At 41.2% G+C, this 22,387-nt stretch overlaps 1 protein-coding gene and 1 pseudogene across 8 annotated transcripts; one reads left to right on the plus strand and one right to left on the minus strand.

Annotated features, from left to right (window-relative positions):
- The first annotated feature begins 178 nt into the window (after positions 1-178).
- ZBTB24 (zinc finger and BTB domain containing 24) lies at positions 179-18,373 on the plus strand. 8 transcript variants are annotated; one of them, XM_005883764.2, is made up of 7 exons: positions 190-256; positions 761-1,743; positions 4,067-4,234; positions 4,725-4,808; positions 5,937-6,020; positions 15,436-15,517; positions 16,293-18,373. In XM_005883764.2, exons 2-7 carry the CDS (start codon positions 789-791, stop codon positions 17,011-17,013), a joined length of 2,094 nt encoding a protein of 697 aa, XP_005883826.1. In that variant the 5' UTR covers positions 190-256; positions 761-788; the 3' UTR covers positions 17,014-18,373. The 8 variants fall into 8 exon arrangements, 5 of the variants coding, with proteins under 5 accessions (XP_014386863.1, XP_014386862.1, XP_014386861.1 ...); XM_014531377.1 differs by lacking the exon at positions 16,293-18,373 and having other exon boundaries at positions 180-256; positions 5,858-6,020; positions 15,436-15,519; XM_014531376.1 differs by lacking the exon at positions 15,436-15,517 and having other exon boundaries at positions 181-256; positions 16,293-16,524.
- On the minus strand, positions 8,845-14,338 carry LOC102240708 (annotated as a pseudogene).
- Positions 18,374-22,387: the final 4,014 nt, after the last annotated feature.

Raw genomic sequence — 22,387 nt, forward strand, 5'->3', positions numbered from 1 at the left:
CAGCCTCCACCCGCCTCTGCGCCGAGCGCCGCCTGGCGCCAGCCTTGGGCGTCCCACGCAGCCCTTCGGAAGCGAGGCCCGGCTCCCTGCGTTATTATTTAATTGCAACTCCCCCCCCCCCCAAAAAAAAAATTCACTTCGCACATGCACGTCGTCTTCGCCCTTTTCCTATTTGTTTTCACAGAACTAAATGGCTCATACTATGTGAAATCGAGACACTGTAGTTCTCGTTCTGATGTTTGTGCAACTATGGAAAGTGAGTGCCGGGAGGGACTTTCAGGGTGATTGATCCCAATCCCTTCATTTTGCAAAGGGGAAAACAGACCCCGAGGGGTAACATGTATTCGCCCAGCTAGATAATGTACAGCAGGAATGAGAACCCAAAGCTGATTTTTGGTTTTTTTTATATTTCTTTATTGATTCAGAGAAGAAGGGAGAAGGAGGGAGAGAGAGAAAGAAACATCAATGATGAGAGAGAATCATTGATCAGCTGCCTCCTGCACACCCCCCACTGGGGATGTGCCCGAAACCCAGGCATGTGCCCTTGGCCGGAATCGAACCCGGGACCCCTCAGTCCGCAGGCTGACACTCTGTCCACTGAGCCAAGCCGGCCAGGGCCCAAAGCTGAGTTTTTACATAGACTTACAAATGGTCAGTAGTGAGTGTCAGTCAGCAAGGTGAAGTGAATAGCAGGTTTGTTTGGTGTGGGCGTAACCTTGCTAGTGCTTCCTCCTCTTTAAACATGGTTTTCTTGTTTCAGGCTTCCTTCTTCTTGGTTTCCGAAGAAAATGGCAGAAGCAGCATCAGAGCCTCCCGGGCAGCTCGTTGTGCACTCAGACACTCACAGTGACACTGTCCTGGCCAGTTTGGAGGACCAGAGGAAGAAGGGCTTTCTCTGTGACATCACTTTAATCGTGGAGAACGTGCATTTCCGGGCCCACAAAGCCTTACTGGCGGCCAGTAGTGAATACTTCTCCATGATGTTTGCTGAAGAGGGGGAGATCGGCCAGTCCATTTATATGCTGGAGGGCATGGTGGCCGACACATTTGGTATCCTGCTGGAGTTTATCTACACGGGTTATCTCCAGGCCAGCGAGAAGAGTACAGAACAAATCCTGGCGACTGCTCAGTTCTTAAAAGTCTACGACCTGGTAAAGGCTTACACGGACTTTCAGAATAACCATAGCTCCCCAAAGCCAGCGACGTTGAACACAGCTGGTGCTCCAGTGGTTGTTATTTCTAATAAAAAAAATGATCCGCCGAAGCGGAAACGGGGAAGACCAAGAAAAGTCAACAGTTTGCAAGAGGGGAAATCGGAACTGGCTGGGGAGGAAGAAATACAGCTGAGAGTGAACAACTCAGTTCAGAACAGACAAAACTCTGCGGTTAAAGAGGGAGACAATGGGGTACTGAATGAACAGACTGTAGCGAAAGAAATGGAAGAATCTGAGCCTGCTTGTGAGCCAGGTAGAGGGGAGGGAACACCCGCTGAAAAAGATGAGAACTGTGATCCTAAGACCCAAGATGGGCAGGACCACCAGACTCGGTACAGCAAGCGGAGGATTCAGAGATCCATCAAACTGAGAGATTACAAACTTGTTGGGGATGAAGAAGATCAGGGGTCAGCCAAGAGGGTCTGTGGAAGGAGGAAGCGCCCCATTGGCCCTGAGGCCCGTTGTAAAGACTGTGGCAAAGTCTTCAAGTACAATCACTTTTTAGCAATCCACCAGAGGAGCCACACGGGTAATTATACTTTCACAGCTTATTGGAATGTGTTTTGGAGTAGTAATGATAATAATAGTTTTCATTTATTGTGCAACTTCTAGGTCATGGGCATTGTAATAAAGCCTTTACACGTGCAATTGCATTTAGTTCTCACAACAGTCCTGTGAGAGAGGTTATATTGTCCCCATTATACAGATGAAGAGACCAAGTCTTAGAAAGCTTAACTTGCCCAGGTTACCCATGTAGTGACAGAGCTGGGATTTGAACTCAGGTAGTCTGATTCCAGAACCTCTTATTCATAGTTGTTGCTTCCAGGGTATAATATTCAGGTATCGAACTCTAGCCAAATGCATCTGCTTTCTGACTCTTGAACATTCCTCATCTTGACCATAGCTATATGCTTTTGGTCTGTGTGGACAGCTTTCTCAGCCATTTAGCTGTAAATGTCTTCTTTCTGGTCCCTCTAGCCCAGTACTGGCCAAGAGACCCTTCTGTGATGATGGGAATATCATCATCAGATATAGTGGTGGCCACTAGCCACATGTGGATTTTGAGTATTTAACATGTGGTGTGACTAAGGAACTGAATTTTTAATTTTATCTTAAGTCATTTAAATGGTCATCGTATTGGACAATGTAGCCCTAGCCAGAAATCCCGTCTTCATTTGAACCCTCTCTTATATATACACCTACCTAACTCATTCTGCTTTGGATTTGATTGTAGTACCACTTAAATACCCTTTAACTTAATTGTAAGCTTATGTATAGGACTGATGCTTAAGTCTTCTGTCATCTGGCAGTTTGCTGTCATCTGACCCAGTAGTTCTGACTATGGTTCTGAACCTGGCTGCACCTTATAATCACCTAGGGAACTTCTAAAACTACCAGTGCCTGGGCCCCAAGATTCTGATTTAATTGTCTGGAGATTTGGTGTTTTTAAGATCGATGAGAACCCTGAATTCTGGTTCTTTGAACAAAGTCGACACTTGAGGAATACTTGTTGAACTGTATACAGCATAGTTTAAAGAGTTAGGTAGTTCTACGAGATTTTTTAAGGAAAATAGCACATAGGATCTTCCCTTTTGCCCAGTATTCAGAAAGTTTCCAGTGAATCACGTTAGAGTGGGTCTCTGTAAACTCATAACTTTCAGTTCCAGAAAGTTTCCTGGAATTACTTCATAGATGATTTCTCCTCTCTGTTTTCTCTGCTCCCTTTTTGGAACTCCTGTTATCTGATTGTTGAACCTCCTGGACCCTTCCTCTAATTTCCTTATCTTTTTTTCTCCTATTTCCACCTAGGAGATTTCCGTGTGTGTGTGTGTGTGTGTGTGTGTGTGTGTGTGTGTGTGTGTGTTTCTACTCTTATGTTTTTTGCTTCTAGGTGCTTATTTTTCTCTAAATTCTTTTTTGTATTAGAGTTCTTTCTCATTGTTTCACAATGTAATACCTTACCTCTGAGCATGTTAATAATAACATTTACTTATTTGTTAGGTTTTAACATTTTCTTCACCTTAGGCAGTTTCTGTTTTCTGCAAGTTGCCTTTTTTTCTTCTTGTTTGGCATCTGTTTCAACTACTGGAGGCCTTCTTTAAATGATGATTTAAAAACATAGTTTTGTAAGAATGGTTTTCTAAAAGCTACTGGCAACTCTGCAAATATGGAGAAGGCCTGTAGAAAACAGCCTTGCTGGGGGTGGCGTGGCTGGCCCCTACTTCCTTGCTGATGCTCTCTTACCTTGGGCTCTTTTACATTGTAGGCAAAGACTTTCCACTCTCCCACCTGGAGGCTATAGGCTCCTTGCTGCCAGGATCTAGAGCAGGAGGGAGAAGAAGGCTGGCGGGGGAGGGGAGTGGGGGAGTCTCACCATCTCAAACACAAAGTTTGACCTGCTCTCCCTGTGGTCGACTGGGAGACCTCTAGTCCAGAGACCCTTTGCTTTACCCTCTATGGAGAACAGTCTCCGTCTTCTTTTGAGGAGAGAGCCAGTCTCCTGGCTCCGTGGGGTAGGAGGCTGAATCTGAGGGGTCTAAGCACCTTTGAAATAGACTGTCATTTATCCTCCTTACCCCCATTTTCAGAGAGAACAGGTGCCACCAATTCCTGAGTCTTATTGGAGGCTCTATCTTCAAAACTAGGTTGTATCTCAGCATTCCTCACTGCTGCCATCCGATTCCTCTCTTTCAGCTTGCAAAATTGTATTGCTGATACTGTTTCTCCAGTTCATTGGCCTTTTGGATATGTGCCTTTTAAGAGAAATCCCTTTATTGTTACTTTAATTTGCGAGTGAACAGAAAGATGTGCAGATTCTTGCTTATACCAATTTTCTGGGGCTCTTATTCTAGGGGAGCGACCTTTCAAATGTAATGAGTGTGGAAAAGGCTTTACCCAGAAGCACTCCCTGCAGGTCCACAGCCGGATTCACACAGGCGAGCGGCCATACACCTGCACTGTGTGCAGCAAGGCTCTCACCACCAAGCACTCGCTGCTGGAGCACATGAGCCTGCACTCAGGTAGCCGGGCTTGCACAGGAGGGCACCAGGTTCCCATTCCCCGGGTGGGCATTACCATGATCTAACTAGTCTCTTCCCAGGCTGGTGCCATTTCCTGCATGGTGTCATTGAACAACAATTATGTTTTTGTTAGAGTGAAGTTTACAGTTCTGCACAGCATCGAGCCTTAGCAAGGACTTATTATAAACTGGCTGCAGATGTGTTTTGTTTAACCACCAGAACCTGGAATTATTTTACTTCAGATGCCTTTGGGGGACACTTGAATTCTCCCGTTCTACCCCAGTCTCCACCACTCCCCATTGTCTTCCATGCCTTTGTACATGTATGTTACTGGGGTAGACTCTGAAGGCATTTGGGTTTGTAGACGAGTCACTTGTATCATTTGTAGAAAATGGGGACCTGTGCCCACTATGGTATTTACCATATTAATGAGCATTCTAGTTCTTTATAGTTTTTTGCATGTTTTAGTGTTGTGTTTTTTATTTGGCAGGACAGAAGTCTTTTACCTGTGATCAGTGTGGAAAATATTTCAGCCAGAAAAGACAACTGAAGAGCCATTACCGAGTTCATACAGGTACAATAAAGTGAGAGAAAATTTGGATTGGTGGGGAAGACATGCAAATAAAAATTATTTCTGAAACACTGGGTTTATATTATAGAAGATAAATGAGTATTCAGGAAAAAGCCTTAAAAGCCATCTAAATTAGATGTTCTTGTGTTTATTCTCACTACCTTGTGGTTTGTGTTTAATTTTTATTCCATAGTTTTGGTGCCACACACAGAAACCCTACAAATTAGTACCTTTCAAAAGTGCAGCTTGACTGTGAGGTGCCAGTGGATTAATTGTTAGTGGTGCCTGGAGAGAGATGTCACTACCCCATAGCTGTCGTCCAGACTTTCTCCAACCTGGCTCCACCTACTGGCCTTTTTTCTTTCCTGACAACCCATAAGAAATGATGGGAGGTTGGGAGTGTCATTTGAGATTAATTGGCCACAGTGTACCAATGCTTCAAGGGGAAAAGGAGATTATACTTAGGAAGATTAGAAGGGTCCCAGCTTTCTTAGGAAGCAGTAAATTAAAATGCAGAGGAAATTTTAGCTGTTACCAAATTAATTTAAAAATTGTTGTGGTTTTATTAAAGTACCATATTTAAAGTGGTTATCTTTCAGGAAATTGTTGTAACACAAATCTCTGAAGAAATGCAGGGAGAGCATATATGCACTAACCCTGTTTGTTTTCCAAGAGAACAAATCTATTTTATTTATTTACTTTCCAATAAGTTTAAATCCACGAGGGGTACCGTATTACACGGGTGCTGTATCCATTGGCCTTAGCAGGAAGGTTGCTTTGAAATTTAGCACAAACCTTGTCACTGTTTCCATGAGCATGAGTTACCTTCCCCAGGCGACTCTGGTTTTGTCCGGTTTGCCAGCAGGTGTCACTGTTGTTTGTTGTTTTGCACACATAAGCGCATCTCTTGCCCAGAGAGAATTCAGTTTCATGTCGAGCACAAGCACCTTCAGTTTTAAGAGCTGTGTGTTCCCTCTGGGTCTGGAGACCCCACTTATAGCTGGCAAAAATGGCCTTGGCCCACAGCCTTCCAGACGTATTTGTCGTTATAGAAGTCCTGTTCCCAGCAGGCCTCCAGGGCTCCAAGATGGCGGAAAGAGGCACTGACACTTTTTTTATTGTTGCGACAAGGCCACTCATTACCGGAATGCAACCACTGCCATCGCAAATTCATGGACGTGTCTCAACTAAAGAAACACCTACGAACACACACAGGTAAAACACTGTCTCATCCTTCCTTTCTAGTATACTTTATATTTTCAGGAGAGTTAGGAATAAAATACTTGGAGTACCCTCCCCAGATAGTTCTTTGTAAATTGGGTGGGAATTTTATAATTTACTAGTGGCCCGGTGCATGAAATTCGTGCATATTAAAAGGGGATTAATTAGAGGAAATATTTTAATAGTGCTATTTGCCCTTTATAATGGAAGTGTCAGAGATGAAAGAAAATTAGTAAAATGTATATGAAAATCTTCCTCCTATCAGAGTCTGGGGCACACCATGGGACCCAGAGTAAAGTCCCTGCCTACCTGCTCATGCCTCGAAATCACACAAGAGCCAGACCCGGCCTGCCCCACCACCGTTAAGCCCCACTGGGTGGGGGCACAGCCTCAGGTCCCGTGGCCTGGCACCAGGGTGGGGGCACGGCCTCAGGTCCCCTGTCAAGACCCGCCAGGCGGGGGGTGCAGCCTGAGGTCCCCCGGCCTGGCGCCAGGGCAGGGAGGGGCGTAGCCTCAGGTCCCCTGCCCCGGCCCAGCACCACACAGCCTCAGGTCCCTGCTGATTGCTCGTTAAGGCTTCTTATAGGAACTCGGCCTCCGCTGTGGGTGCAGCCATTTTGTGTTACGGAAACCCCTCCTCCACTGTGGGCACAGCCATCTTGTGTTATGGAAACCCCACTCCACTGTGGGTGCCGCCATCTTTGTGATGGCGTGATGGTTAATTTGCATATTCCCTCTTTATTAGATAGGATAAGTCCAAGCAGAATGCTGTCAGCATTTGTGGGGAAGTAACATTTCTATAGATTAGCAAAACAGATTACTTACTGAGCACTTTTTCTAGGGAAATTTATCTAATACCACAAAAGAGTACAAATCAGAGTCTGGTTCCATGTTTCACTCTTAATTTACTTTATCCGCTGTGGGTGCCACCATCTTTGTGATGGCATGATGGTTAATTTGCATATTCCCTCTTTATTAGATAGGATAAGCCCAAGCAGAATGCTGTCAGCATTTGTGGGGAAGTAACATTTCTATAGATTAGCAAAACAGATTACTTACTGAGCACTTTTTCTAGGGAAATTTATCTAATACCACAAAAGAGTACAAATCAGAGTCTGGTTCCATGTTTCACTCTTAATTTACTTTATCATTCAAGATTATCAAGATACTTTTTTAAGAAAAGGAAGTAAAATGAAATATACCAAGGTGACATAGGCACTGAGGATTTTTTTTGTACTTTCTCTCCTAGAATCAGCATTTATAACTTCCTTTTTATTAAATTGATTGGGGTGACATTGATCAACATGAACATATAGGTTTCAGGTGTGGATTTCTATGTTATAAGATCTGTATATTGCATCGTGTGCCCACCACCCAAAGTCAAATTTCCTGTCACCTTATATTGGGACCCCTTTCTCAAGTTTTTACAGCACCATTTATTGAAGAGACTATCTTCACTCCATTGTGTGTTTCTGGCTCCTTTGTCTAAATTTATCTGTCCATATACATGTGATTTTATAGCTGGGCTCTCCATTCTGTTCCATTGATCTATGTCTGTTTCTCTGCCAATACCATGCGATTTTATAGGGCTCTCCATTCTGTTCCATTGATCTATGTCTGTTTCTCTGCCAATACCATGCTGTTTTGATTATTGTAATTCTGTAGTATAATTTGAAGTCAGGTAGCGTGTTACCTCCAGCTTTGTTCTTTTATCTCAGGATTGCTTTGGCTTTTTGGGGTCTTTTGTGGTTCCATACAAATCTGATGATTTCTCATTCTACTTCTTAAAAACATGACATTGGGATTTTGATGGGGATTGCATTAAGTCTGTATATTGCTTTGGGCAATATGGCCATTTATGTTAATTCTTCCCTTCCATAAACACAGAATATTTTTCTATATTGTTGTGTCTTTTTCAATTGCTTTTAAATAATGCTTTGTAATTTTCAATATATAGGTCTTTCGCATTCTTTGTTATGTTTATTCCTAGGGACTTTATTCTTTTGGTTGCAATTACAAAAGGATTGGGTTTGTTGGGGTTTTTTGTGTGTTTTTCTTTTCATTTCTTTTTCTGAAGTTTTGTTGTTAGTATACAGGAAGGCAGTGGATTTTTGCACGTTGATTTTGTATCCTGCAACTTGAATGTATTTGTTTATTGTTTCTAATAGTTTTTTGGTGGAGTCTTTAGGGTTTTCTATATACAGAATCATGTTGTCCACAAAAAGTGACAGTTTGACTTCTTCCTTCACTAGTTGGATGCTTTTTATTTCTTTCTCTCTTATTGCTCTGGCTAGGACTTCCAGCACTGTGGTGAATAAGAGTGGTGAGAGTGGACATCCTTGTCTTGTTCCTGATCTTAGAGGAAAAGCTTTTAATTTTTCACCATTGAGTATGATAGTAGCTGAGGTTTTATCATATATGTCCGTTATTATGTTAAGGTGTTATATATGGCTTTTATTATGGCCTTTCCTTCTACTCCTATTTTATTGAATGTTTTAATCATAAATGATGTTGTATCTTATCAAATGCTTTTTCTGCATCTATTGATAAGGTCATATGATATTTATTCTTTCTTTTGTTAATGTGTATTACGTTGATTGTTTTGCGTATGTTGAACCATCCTTGAGACCCTGGAATGAACCCCACTTGATCGTAATGTATTATTTTTTGGATGTACTATTGTATTTGATTTGCCAGTATTTTGTTAAGAATTTTTGCATCTGTATTCATTAGAGATATTGGTCTGTAGTTTTCTTTTTTTTTTTTGCATTCTCTTTTCCAGATTTTGGTATCAGGGTTATATTGGCCTCATAGAATGTGTTAGGAAGTATTGCATCTTCAATTTTTTGGAAGAGTTTGACAATGACAGGTTCTAAATCTTCTTTGACCGTTTGGTAGAATTCACTGGTGAAGCCATCTGGTCTTGGACTCTTGTTTTTGGGGGAAGATTTTGATGGTTGTTTCAATTACTTACTGCTGATTGGTCTATTCACATTTTCCAGTTCTTCATGATTCAGTCTAGGTAGGTTATATATTCCTTTTCTTATTTATTTTTTATTGCACATTACTTCTTAATTATACTGATCTGGAAAAAAGATTTAGTAGTTATGTTTCAAAATGCTTACTGGGCCCAAGTGGCAGGGCCACGCAACTGCAACATGATTCAGAACTTAGACACAGTGAAAGACATCCCTGGACATGATCAAGGACATTTCACTGCCATGAAACAATAAAGCAGGGGAGGGGTTCTAAAATACACAGCAGGGTAACTCCTACACCTTACAAGTCAAGGAGCTCATCCCACCTTGGTGTGAAGAATGGCTTATTTTGTGATGACCACATGTGGGAATAGTTCAACCGCCATTAGAAACCCCAGTAGGGTATTTGTTTTATATTATTTTATATAGATACACTTTTTAAAAAAAAAAGTAAATGCAACATGTAAATATTCAGTATCGATCCCAATCTTCTAGAGCCAGCTTTCCTGGGGTTAGGGAGGAAATGTTTGTTTGAATCACCAGGCACTCATCTTCCACTGGACTGACTGGAGCCCCCACTCAGTCATCTGACTGCAGAATAGCACAGGACTGCCGGGGGAACACAAATAGGCTCTCTTGCCTCTCCTCATTGGTCACGCTTTAGCATGGCTCCTCCCTACCCCCCTACTCAGGCAGGTCCTTAGTAATAAACAAAACACTATCCAAAAAGCCAAGTTATTACCTCTGGACGCCCTTAGATGAGGACCCATGCCCCAGAGGTGCTGTTCTGACCAGATTGCATGAAGGGAGTGAGTACAAGAGACAAAGTGGCAGCCACCAGTGCCCCTCTGCAGCTACAACCTTAGATGCCAACAGATGTAGTCAGTGTGGCATGTGCACAGGAGAGATGCAGAGACGTGGGATGGGCAGGGAGGGTGTCCTTGGGAAAGTCGTCTGCCTGCTCGCCTTCACTTCCTGGCCTTGCCCTGGGCAGCCACAGCCTCCACGGCTTTACACACGGTCTCTTCATCTCCCAGGAACTGCGTGGGCTTGATGGGCTTCAAGTTCTTATCCAATTCACAGACGATGGGAAAACCCTTTGGCAGGTTCAGCTCTGTCGTAGTCTCTTCAGAAAGACCCTCCGGATGTTTGACAATGCCCTGAAGGCTGTTGCCAAGGGCTGCAATCAGTACCCATTTCCCCTCCTCAATCTGGGGAACTATTTCTTCATTCCGGAGAGCTGAGCGCTGGCACTAGTGTCTTCAGACTCTCACAGGAGGGTAGCTGATCTTCAGTGAGGTCTGCATACCTGCGATCCTTACTGATGTTGCGGTAGAAGGGGTTGCCGGGCTCCATCGGCAGAGATATCATAGGAGCGCCTCCAGATTTTTACCTAGGCCTCGCCATGCTTGGCAGCAGTTTCTGCTTTATTAAGGGCAGTCAGATCCCCATAGTGCTGCTCCCTGAGACGCCAGGGCCTCACTACAGGCTTGTCCAGAGGGTCCGAATTGCTGTCTTCTGCACGGAGGTAAAGCAGATGTCAAACTCATAGCCGGCATCTTGCAGCACCTGCCCACCACACTTTCCCTCTTCGTGCCCTGCTGTGCTCAGGGTGGTGATGTACCAGCACTGCGAATCCAGGTTGCATGCGCTGTCGCCATGCCAGATCAGCACCAGCTTGTAGGCGGCCGTGGTGGTGGTTCCGAGTACAATGCAGACTGGCAAGGCTATCTATTTCTAAAAATTTATTCATTTCTTCTAGTTACTGAATTTGGTGGCCTATAGTCTTTCATAATATTCTAGTATGATTCCTTATATATATCTGTGATGTCTGTGGTGACTTCTCTATCATTTCTGATTTTGTTTATATGGATCTTTTCCCTTTTTTCTTAATCTAGCCAGGGGTTTGTTGATTTTATTAATCTTTTCAAAGAGCCAGCTTTTTGTTTTATTAATTTTTTGTATAGTCTTTTTGTTCTCTATTTCATTTCATTGTGCTCTAATTTTTATTATCCTTCTGCTGACTTTGGGGTGCTTTTGTTCTTCTTTCTTAGTACTTTAAGATGTGATGTTGGGTTGTTTACTTGGAATTTCTCTTGTTTCTTGAGAAAGGCCTGTAATGATATAAGTTTCCCTCTTATTACTGCTTTTGCTGCATCCCAGAAGTTTTGATATGTTGTATTGTCATTCTCATTTGTCTCTATATATCTTTTGATCTCCTCTTTTATTTATTCTTTCACCCAGTCATTTTTTAGTAGTATGTTGTTTAATCTATACGTATTTTTGGGTTCCTTTACTTCCTTTTTGCAGTTGATTTCTAATTTCAAGGCATCGTGGTCAGAGAATATGCTTGGTATAATTTCAACCTTCTTGAACTTGTTGATGCTAGTTTTGTGACCCAACATATGTCTATCCTTGAGAATGTTCCATGTGTACTGGAAATGAATGTATAATCTAATGTTCTGGGATGAAAGGTTCTGTAATGTCCATTTTGTCCATTTGATCTAGTGTTTCATAAGGTATCTTTTATTGATTTCAGAGAGGGAGAGAAAGAGATAGGAGCATCAGTGACGAGAGAGAATCATTGATTGGCTGCCTCCTGCACACCCCCCACTGGGGATTGAGCCTGCAACCCCTGGCATGTGCCCTTGACCGGAATTGAACCCAGGACCCTTCAATCTGCAGGCCGATGCTCTATCCACTGAGTCAAACCAGTTAGGGCCCCAAATTTTTTTTTATTGATTTTCTAGAGCTGTCAATGGAGTATTGAGATCCCCAACTATGATTGTGTTTTGATCTGTTTTTCCCATTCTGTGAGTAGTAGTTTTATATATTTTGGTACTCCCTAGTTGGGTGCAGATATATTAAGAAGTGTTATGTGTTTTTTTTTTCTTTTTTAATATATTTTTATTGATTTCAGAGAAAAGGTAGAGGGAGAGAGAAATGGAAACATCAATGATGAGAGAGAATCATTGATCGGCTGCCTCCTGCATGTCCCACACTGGGGATTGAGCCTGCAACCCAGGTCAGGTATGTGCCCTGACCAGGAATTGAATCCTGGTTCATAAGTGACGCTCAACCACTGAGGCACGTCGGCTGGGCAAGAAGTGTTATGTTTGATGTAGTGTTCCCTTTATCATTATAAAGTGTCCATCTTTGTCTCTTGTTATCTTGAAATCTACTTTGTCAGATATAAGTATGACTACACCTCCTTTTTTATGGATGTTATTTTCTTGGAGAATCATTTTCCACCCTTTTATTTGAATCTACCTTTGTCTTTATAGCTTAGATGTGTCTCTTGTATGCAGCATGTGGTTGTGTTCTGTTTTTTGGTCCACTGTGCTACTCTGTCTCTTTATTTATGAATTCAGACCATTTACATTTAGGTTTATTATTGATGTATGAGGACGTCCTATAGCCATTTTATCGTTTTTTTTCTGGTAGCTCTGTGCCTCCATCCGTTCTTTTCCTTTATGTTTCTGTCTGTTGTTTTGTTTGGTGGTATTCCACACTTCTTTCCTCTGTTTCCTCTTTTGTTAAGCTATATGACCTGGTTTGGGGATTTTTGTGTATGGTTACCATTAGGTTTATAAAAAATGAAGTTGCATATATACTGTAGTTTTTTTCCTTTTGAGTGTTTCTGATCTTCATCTTCCTTTGCCAGTTCACACCTTTCCCCCTTTCCCTTTTATGTTTCTGTTGTCACAAATGATCCCTGTTTATGCTGTAAGTTTTTTGGTGGTATTGCTCGTCATGTTGTGACCATAATGTTCTTTGTTTCAGGTAGAATAACTCCCTTAAGTATTTCCTGCAATGGAGGTTTTCTGGTGATAAAATTCCTTAACTTCTATGTCTAGGGACAACTTTATTTCTCCTTCATATTTAAAGGATAATTTTACAAATTGCAATACCATCTGAAGATAAAAAAAAAAAAAAACAATACTCAAAACACATGAACATATGGACAGGTGCGAACAGAGGCCTCCTAGGCTTTGTTTTAAATGTTTAGCCAGGAGACTTGTGATGAGTTAAGTTTATCAACTCAGATAAACTAAAGATTTTTCTTATTAGAATTTGTGGAGAATACAGTCTTATAGAGGCTATAGGCTAGATTTGGAACCAGGGTGTTTCTATAGTCATTTGTATTAAAAAACAAACAAACAAAAAAAACCACTTCTTTTTCCTTGTTTTTTTCTTCAGTCTTAGGAATTGAGATGATAAAAATGGGTGGGCTTTGAACTGCTTCTACAGCTGCCTTTCTGGTTTTGCAAAGATTTGTAAGATAAGGATAATTGCTTTCAATTCCCAAAGAGCTGGGTTGTAACTTAAATGACATCAGAGGTTAGCTACCCATCCAACTACATCATCCCTGAGTTGCTTTTTCCCTCTGGTTATGTAGTTTCATTTCTAATTGTAGTTAATAAATCCTTTCAAATGTCATGTTTCAGCTTGGATAAACAGTAATTATTTCTGACAGTATTAAAGTATTCCATGGACTCAACAGGGTGCAAAGGTTATTACCTTCCCAAGTCATTCCCTGTGATAGCCTGCATGTCACAGGGAGGCAGAAAACCAAGCCCAGCTCTTAGGACAGAGGTAATAGTTATCCCTGGGAGAAAGGATCAGTAGCCATTTGGCCTGGATTTGGGAAAGAAGGAAGGGACGATGTGAAACGATCTCTCACTGCACTCAGGTAATCTGTTTACAAAAACTTTCTTTTTCATTGAATTTATTTGGGTGACATTAGGTTAATAAACTTATATAGGTTTTAGGTGTACAATTCTATAACACATCATCTGTAGATTGTATTGTGTGTTTGCCACCCTTCAAAAACTTTTGGGGATCCTCCTTGGGTTTAGGAAATTCTGTAATTATGGTCCTCAGATTGGCCTTAGACCAAGGAGTGAAAGATATCCAAGGATAGTCACCTATAAGGGGTACCATCAGACTTACAGACCTTTATTTTAGATTCCTCTTATATCTTTAATTTTTATTAGCCTATTAAAACAAAAATCTTCTACAGCAAATGTCTTAATGAAGCTTTTTAAAATTTTTTGAAGCCTTCTGGTGGCTCTTGCATACAATGAAAAATACTGTATCTTATTCTATGTATTTGATTTGGAAACCCTTGCTTTTAAGTGCACTATTAAAAATGATCTAATCTAATTGAAGCATTCCTCATAATTGCTATTGTAATTTTAGGTTTAATTTCTTTTAGGCTTAGCAGCAGTTTGATTGGCTATAAATGTTCTGAACTCCTTCAGTCCCACCTTTGACACTTCCTGACGAGTTTCACATTCCAGATGTTGGGTTAATAGATGGTACCATATCCATTAAACCTGTCTCAGTCGTTCCTAGAGGATATCACAGTCTGTCACTGTAGGTGCAGTATACAAACTAATGCTGAATAAACACTGCCGAAGCTTTATTGATTCTTGTGTGAGTCTTAGTCACCATCCTGTGAAATTCTTTCACTCAGCGAGGATTTCTGGAATAGTGTGCCAGGCCTGAGGCTAAGAGTGAATCAGCCTATAAATTATCCTACATAAGAATGGGGTGGGGGCGGGGCTAAATAATAAATAACATGACAGCATTGTGGGAAAACTGACTCGGGGAAGTGGACCAGGAGTGTTGGGCTGAGACTTTCAGTGGTGAGGAGGCCTCCTGGTAAAGTGACATTTGAGCAGAGACTTGGGATGAGTGGCTCATGCTGGGAGACCCTGGGGGAGACCCGCCAGGGCCAGGGGATGTGAGTTCAGGGACTCTCCAGGACCCCTGAGAGGATGAGTCAGTGAGCAAGGGGAGAGTGCTGGATGAAGTTAGGGAGGCTTCGGATGAGAAGTGGAGGTGGTCGGACAGATCTGATTCCTTGTAGGCCCAGGGCTTTGGCTTCTCTCTGGATGGGCACCATTAGAGTGTTTGCACAGGATTGTGAAATGATCTGACTGTTAAGACTGGGCAGCAGGGACAGAAGCGGGGGCGGGGGGGAGAGACCCATGATGAGGCTGCTGCACAGAGATGCCAGCGGCCTGGACCAGAGGTGGCAGTAGATATGGTGAAGAGTGGTCAGATTCTAGATATATTTAGAAAGCAGATGTAAATGTAAATAATACAAAAGTCACCCTAGTGACAGGTGTCCTTATGAAGGTCAAGAGGGCTGCTTAACCAAGCAGTAAGGCATGAGAGTCTTAAGTTATCCAAGGGTGTTTCCCACAGATAGTCGCTTACCTCCTTGTTTCAGTTTTTAAGCTTAAGGGAAAGAACCATACCTACACTTTCTCTGCATCCTCCTGCCACCCAGCACATAGAAGGTGCTTATTGAGGATTCAAGTGGTTTTGCCTTTGTTCTTTTTTACATTGTAAAACTATGGGGTGATGTTTGCCTTTGTTTTACATTGAATGTATATTTCTAAATGCTTTTCCTTTTGTAGGTGAGAGGCCATTTACATGTGAAATCTGTGGCAAATCTTTCACAGCAAAGAGTTCTCTTCAGACCCACATCAGAATCCATCGGTAAAGTTATGCAGATATGTCTCTTGTGTAGAGTCCTCATTCAACCCTGGCATTCAGTAGGATGACATTCATTACATATATAATTCTTTTCCCCAAATTATTACTCTGGTAGAGTTTTCTGTGTAGTTTATAATTTTTAAAAATCTTTTCAATAAAGAATTCCTCACTTAGGCAAAATCAGGAAAACTGATGTTGGCCAGCAAAAGTTTGCACTATTAATTTCATTTCTTGAATTTTGGTTTGGTCTGGGGGCAGGTCCAAAGCTTAAATCTTCAATCAAAATAAATATTAAATTTAATGTTTTCTGAGTGAGTGTTTTTGTTCACAAAGACTTCTAAATTTGATTTAGTATGTCTTCTAACAGCTTCACAACTAGGGGCTACTCATTTTAATGTTGAAATTAGTTGTATATACTTACTTGGCCATCAGAGTAAAATGGCTGTGAGAACTAAAACAAAGCAAAAAGGAACTAAATATGTAATATATAAATATTTACTTATCTAAAATAAATACTATGGAATCATAAATTCTTATCACATCTAGTCCAACCCCATCCACCCTCCTTCCTCAGACACCACCCCCACCTTTTTTAAAAGATTAGAAACTGAAGTCCATGGAAGTTGTGAGTTGCTCCACGTCCTTAAGTGAGTAGAAGAACCCATGACTTATGACTCCCAGTCTGGTTTCCTCTATTCTTGACTGCTTCTTCCTCAATAATCAGGAAGTAATACATAGATCTTTCTGTTTTTAATATAAAATATGTGTTTCCTTATAGAGGAGAGAAGCCGTACTCCTGTGGCATATGTGGCAAATCCTTCTCTGACTCCAGTGCCAAGAGGAGACACTGCATTCTGCACACGGGCAAAAAGCCTTTCTCCTGCCCTGAGTGTAACTTACAGTTTGCTCGTTTAGACAACCTGAAGGCTCACTTGAAAATCCATAGCAAAGAGAAACATGTAGCGGATGCCAGCAGCATTTCCAGCAATAATAATACTGAAGAGGTCAGGAATATTCTTCAGCTGCAGCCGTATCAACTCTCTACCTCCGGAGAGCAGGAAATACAGCTTCTTGTAACCGATTCTGTACATAACATCAATTTCATGCCTGGTCCTAGCCAAGGAATCAGCATCGTCACTGCAGACAGTTCCCAGAGCATGACTGCAGACCAGGCTGCTAATCTTACGCTGCTCACACAGCAGCCAGAACAATTACAGAATTTAATTCTTTCAGCTCAACAGGAGCAAACAGAACACATTCAGAACCTCAATGTGATTGAAAGCCAGATGGAACCCTCGCAGAGCGAGCCAGTGCACGTAATCACACTTTCCAAGGAAACCTTGGAGCATCTGCACGCCCATCAAGAGCAAACAGGGGAGCTCCATTTAGCAAGTGCTGCACATCCGGCTCAGCACCTGCAGCTGACGCAGGAGTCTGCTCCGCCACCACCCAGCCCCCTCGTGCCACAGCCCACACCGCTGAGCCAGGAGCAGAGCTGACCTAGAAACACGTTTGACTGCTCTGCTGCTCTCTCCTCCATGTGCCAGCTGTACCTGGGTTGTGGGCTTGACGTCAGGCTTCCTGAAATGCTTGCTTACAGACCCTGGCAGAGATGTAGCCAGCTGATAGCTATAATGCTTTCCACCCAGGCAGCAAGATGTGTGTATCATGTCCCATCTGTAGTACTGATAGAGATTTAGCATTTTACTATTGATGAGTGGTTTTCATTTCATCTACTACATCTCACTTGGGTAATTTTTCTTTGGGATATCAATTTAGACTTTTCCATAAGTACTAAAAGCTCACAGCCATAGGTTCTTGTCTTGCTGACCTTTCCAGTTGCATTTTTTTACTTTTTAGGACAAGGAAGTCATATGTTGAATTAGGTAGAATGGCTGGTTCCACTTCCTTATTTCTCATAGGCAACACTATTGCCTCTACAAGACAAGTCGAACTCCCAGACCTGCAAAGATACTTGATCTTCATAATGAAGTTAGAGCTTTCTTAATTGTCCTGTAATAATTTTATTCGACATAATTTGTGTTAAATATACTGAATTGTAATTGACCTCTGAAGATGTTGACCTGTGTATTATGTCTGATAAATTTCTGGATAGGAACCTATAAGCTATTTTTATTGCAAAGTTGGTTAAATTCCATAAAATGGGCACATTATTTTTAAAAATAAATATTTCTTATCTTAAAATCTTTGAGCCTCAGAGAATTAGTAGCCAACATATATCTGTAATTATTATATGACTTTAGATAATTGTCAAAAGATTAAATTATGCTTGGGTTAGATTTTCCCAACCCAGCATATTTTATTTTATTGACAACTTGGACTGCTTTCTCTCAAGTAAGTTAGTAGAGAATTTTTGAGAAACGAAGTGGGCACTGGTATATGTAAGTTAATGCTGGTGGAGAGTAGGGGTGATTTACCCTAAAATTAACAGGATCATCACATCACCTGTTTTCTTATTTTAGACACCTTTGATTTCCACCTGAATCAAATTTAGTTTGGAGGTTAAAGTAATACAGAATTGCTCAGGTTTGAGAGGAGATGAAAGCATTTTTCGAACATATTTGCACAAAATGATTTATATGTATCAACCAAAGTATCTTAAAGTTCGATGACTGTATCCAAAGGAAATGTTAAATCAGACCTGACTAGAGCAAAAGTATTTTTGCAAATATAGTTATGCCTTAAATATTATTTCAGGTTCTCACCTTAGTTATTTAAACTATTTACTTAAACCTTATTCTTAAAATGCAAAGCCTTTCCCAGCTGTTCAAAGCCTACTGGCCCACATTTTCTCCAGGATATAAATAGTATTTAGGTAAATGAATTTTTAACTATTCACTCTCGGTAGCTGGGTAATTATTCAGGAAATATGGTGAAGTCACGTTTATCTAGCTATATGACAGTCTACCTCTACGCTATGAGAAATTTAATGTGAACCACATATGTAATTTTAAATTTCTAATAGCCATAATTAAAACAAAAAGAGGGGAAATCAAGTTTAATAAAATAGTTTATTTAATCCAACATTTGCCAAATAGTATCATTTCAACGTGTAATCAATATAAAAATGGATTAATAAGATTTTATATCCTTGTGTATTAAGTCTTCAAATCTAGTGTGTATAGTATACTTACTGACACTCATTTTGGATGCTAATGTTCATTGGACATGCTTGATCTGTATTTAGAGTTCATGCATTTTACAGTTAAAACTATATATATTCAAGTAGTTGTGGACAATTTTTTCAATAACTGAAATGAGTATCGGTTTTTTAAATATAGTAAAATTAATTAAAATTCAAACCTAGTTCCATGGTCACACTCGCCACGTGTGGCTAGTGGCTCTGTCTTGTACAGCACAGGCCAATCTGTTTCTAGCTTGAGAGCCAGTCTCAGCCATAAAAATATCTTCAGGAAGAGTTCTGGGTTGTTTGACCGTCTGTGAAAGGGAAATGAGAAAATGATAGCTTTATATATCTAGCCTTGCCTCAGTGTCCCAAATATATATTCTGCCCCTTTGAATGAAATTCTTAATTTTTTTTTAATCCTCACCTAAGGATATGTTTTTATTTTTGTTATTGATTGTAGAGAGAGGGGAAGGGAATGAGAGAGAGAGAAACATTGATGTGTGAGAGAAACATCAACCAATTGTCTTCCTTATTGCACCCTAAGCAGAGATTGAACCTGCAGCCTTTTGGTGGAAGTGACAATGCTCCAATCAATTGAGCCTCCCAGCCAGGGTGAAATCAGTATTTTAAAGTTCAATGACTGTATCCAACAGAAATATCGTGTACATAAAAACATTGCTATTGTATATATGAGAAATTTATGTGTTCCACAACTCATTTTTACTAAAACATGTGCAATTTTTTAAATTGACTTAACAAGTACAGAAATACAAATTTTACTTCTTAGGAAATCTCTATATATAAAAGCCTAAGCAACCGTTATGACTGGTCGACCAGTCGCTATGATGCGCACTGACCACCAGGGGGCATACGCTCAATGCAGGAGCTGCCCCCTGGTGGTCAGTGTGCTCCCACAGCCAACCTCCCATGGCCAGCCAACCTCCCCCCGCCCGGCAAACCTCCCGTGGTCCCTCACCCCATCCGGCAGGCCCCATTTGGCAGCCAGCAGACCCCGGCTGGCCCGGCTGCGATCAGGACTGGGCAAGATGACCCTGATAGGCCCTGATTGCTGGCGAGGCCTAGGGACCCCACCTGTGTATGAATTTCGTGCACCAGGCCTCTAGTAGTAGAATGTTATGCTTTTGGACTACTGAAATGACCTTTTCACTTACAAAAGTGAATCTGGTTTTCTCAGTAGTAGGCTATCCTTGGAAAGACTTGAGCTCTTACCATCAAAATAAGTTATTCTTATGCTTGCCAGTGTTTCTCCAAACACCTCCTTCTACCTCTCCTCTGTATTTTCTACAGTTGGTTCTTGTAAGTTTTGTGAGCAACCAGTTAAATAATGCTGAGGAATATGAGACTCATTCTAGATGCTTACATTTAGATTTTCATAAATTGGAGTAATAATTTCTGTCACGTATGCAGGCCAGGAGCAAAACCAGCTGCATTAGGTCTAACTCTTGTCTTAGTGCTTCTCAAATTTCTTCCATGTCACAGTGCACAAAAAGTAGGCTTTGTACAGTACCCTGCGGCTAGAGGACTCCAGTCACCCCTTGCCATGACTGGCATATTAGCTTGCTAGAGCAACATAACAAATACTACAGACTGGGTGACTTTAAAAAGCAGAAATTTATTTCCCATATTTCTGGAGGCCAAAAGTCCAAGATGAAGGTGTTGGCAGAATTGGCTTCTTCTGAGGCCATCCATTCCTCCCTCTTCACATGGTCTTCTCTGTGTGTGTGTGTCTTAATCTTATAAGGGTACCAGTCATGTTGGATTAAGGCCCAGCCTAGTGACCACATTTTAACTAAATTACTTTTTTTAAAGACCCTGACTCCAAATAGTCACTTTCTAAGGTACTGGGGGTTAGGACATCATTGAATTTATGGGGGACACAATTCAGGCCATAACCACTGGCATTTGGAATGTGTTGGGAAGCAGTGTCTGGGACACACCTGTAACCCATTAGAAGCACATCTTATTTTACTTAATCTTCATGACATTCCTGTGAGGTAAGTAATATTATTATGACTGTTCTACACATGAGAACACTGAAGCCCAAACAGATGAAGTGCTCAGGGCTGGGAGACCCCACTACGCTGCTTCCACCCAATAGCAACTATCACCAGTCTGAAACGTTCAGCTGGATTTCTCTTTACATAGGATTTGCTTAATGGAATAGAACCTTTTAAACTAAAATTTAGGGGTTTTGTCTGAAATGTTAGCATATAATCATAAACTTCTTACATGATAAATAGTAAAAGTTATATAGTCTTTCTCCTACAAAACACTAACTACCATATTAATTTGTTAGTATTTTACCATTGATTTAAAGCTTTATCAAAATTTGTCAATTAGGTGAAAGTTACTAAAGTGAAAATGTCTTACCTAACTTGAACCTCTGTAAGTGAGCCGTTTCGTCAAACTTCTGAGGATATTTTACATTCAGGGCAGATTTTTACTTTTGCTGCTCTTATTTGTAAGTATTGAGGTAAATTTTCATCCGTTTCCAAATTATGCCTAAATTTTTAAGAATTGAAAGAACACTCTGTCTTACTTTTGCAAATAGGGTTGCAGGAATAACCTTTTTAAAATTCTCCCTTGCCTTCCTTTTGTAAACAGCACATATCAAAGAATGACCTCCAAAAGAAGCTGGAATGTCACTGCAATAGTTTTCTTGCTTTCGTATTCTTTACACGTAATACAGGCAGCAAACACTTTCGTTGATGAATATATATACTTTTATCCTTATAGCTTCCTTAGGCCAAAGTAGGGTTAAAAATAAATGTACATTTTTAAAATTCATCTCTCAATTCTAGTATGCTTAAGTGGCTTGCAGACAAATTTTTCCTATAATTTTAGTATTTGATGTGTAAAAGCATTCTCATGACAAAAATGCAGAAAAGTATTTAAATTGATCCTGAACCTATTTGTATTTTTAATCTTAGCAGCTGCTGGGGGTAGAGGCTCTTGTGTTGGAGTCTATGCTTTGACTTCGGGGGAAGGTACTTGAATAAAAAGCAGCATAAAGAGGGATAAGGTTGCAGGGAAGAGTGAAAGGAAGAGGAACTTAATTTTGTTGTGATTTAGTCATCTTATCAGCCAAGAAACAATCCTGGGAGTCATTCTTGATAGAACCCTCCTCAGCCCCCTGCCCACCCAATCCATCACCAAATTATCACTTGCACCTCAAACTCTGTTTAGAATCCATCCACTCCCCCCATCCCACAGCTGCACCAAGTCCTCTTGCCTGGACTCCTGGCAAGGCCTTTCTCCCCCTCCCCCAACCCCTTTCTCCACTGGAAGTGGTGATTTGGGCTCACCGTTGTGATTGGATATTGTGTTATCATGGCAAATATGACCATGTCTCTGTTCTATTTTAAATCCTCTGCAGTTTCCCATTGCACTTAAGATCTCCAGTCTAGCTTCCTCTTGGACCCCTTTCCCATTTATTTAAAAATATATACTTTTTTATTGATTTCAGAGAGGAAGGGAAAGGGAGAGAGAGATGGAAACATCAATGATGAGAGAGAATCATTGATTGGCTGCCTTCCAAACGCCCCCTACTGGGGATCAAGCCTGCAACCTGGGCTTGTGCCCATGACCGGAATCTAACCCCAGGACCCTTCAGTCCCCAGGCTGAGGCTCTCTGTCCACTGAGCCAAACCAGCTAGGGCGGCCCCTTTCCCACTTTAACTTCCAGCCACCCTGGCTTCCTTGCT

Source organism: Myotis brandtii, unplaced genomic scaffold (genome assembly GCF_000412655.1).
Source record: "Myotis brandtii unplaced genomic scaffold, ASM41265v1 scaffold8, whole genome shotgun sequence".
Classification (NCBI taxonomy): domain Eukaryota; kingdom Metazoa; phylum Chordata; class Mammalia; order Chiroptera; family Vespertilionidae; genus Myotis; species Myotis brandtii.

Bases quoted from the DNA above. Each gene is read 5' to 3' on its own strand.
- ZBTB24 (XM_005883764.2), top strand. From the start codon at position 789: ATGGCAGAAGCAGCATCAGAGCCTCCCGGGCAGCTCGTTGTGCACTCA. The intron at 4,235-4,724 runs GTAGCCGGGCTT...TTTATTTGGCAG, and splicing joins GCACATGAGCCTGCACTCAG to GACAGAAGTCTTTTACCTGT. The intron at 6,021-15,435 runs GTAAAACACTGT...TTCCTTTTGTAG, and splicing joins ACACCTACGAACACACACAG to GTGAGAGGCCATTTACATGT.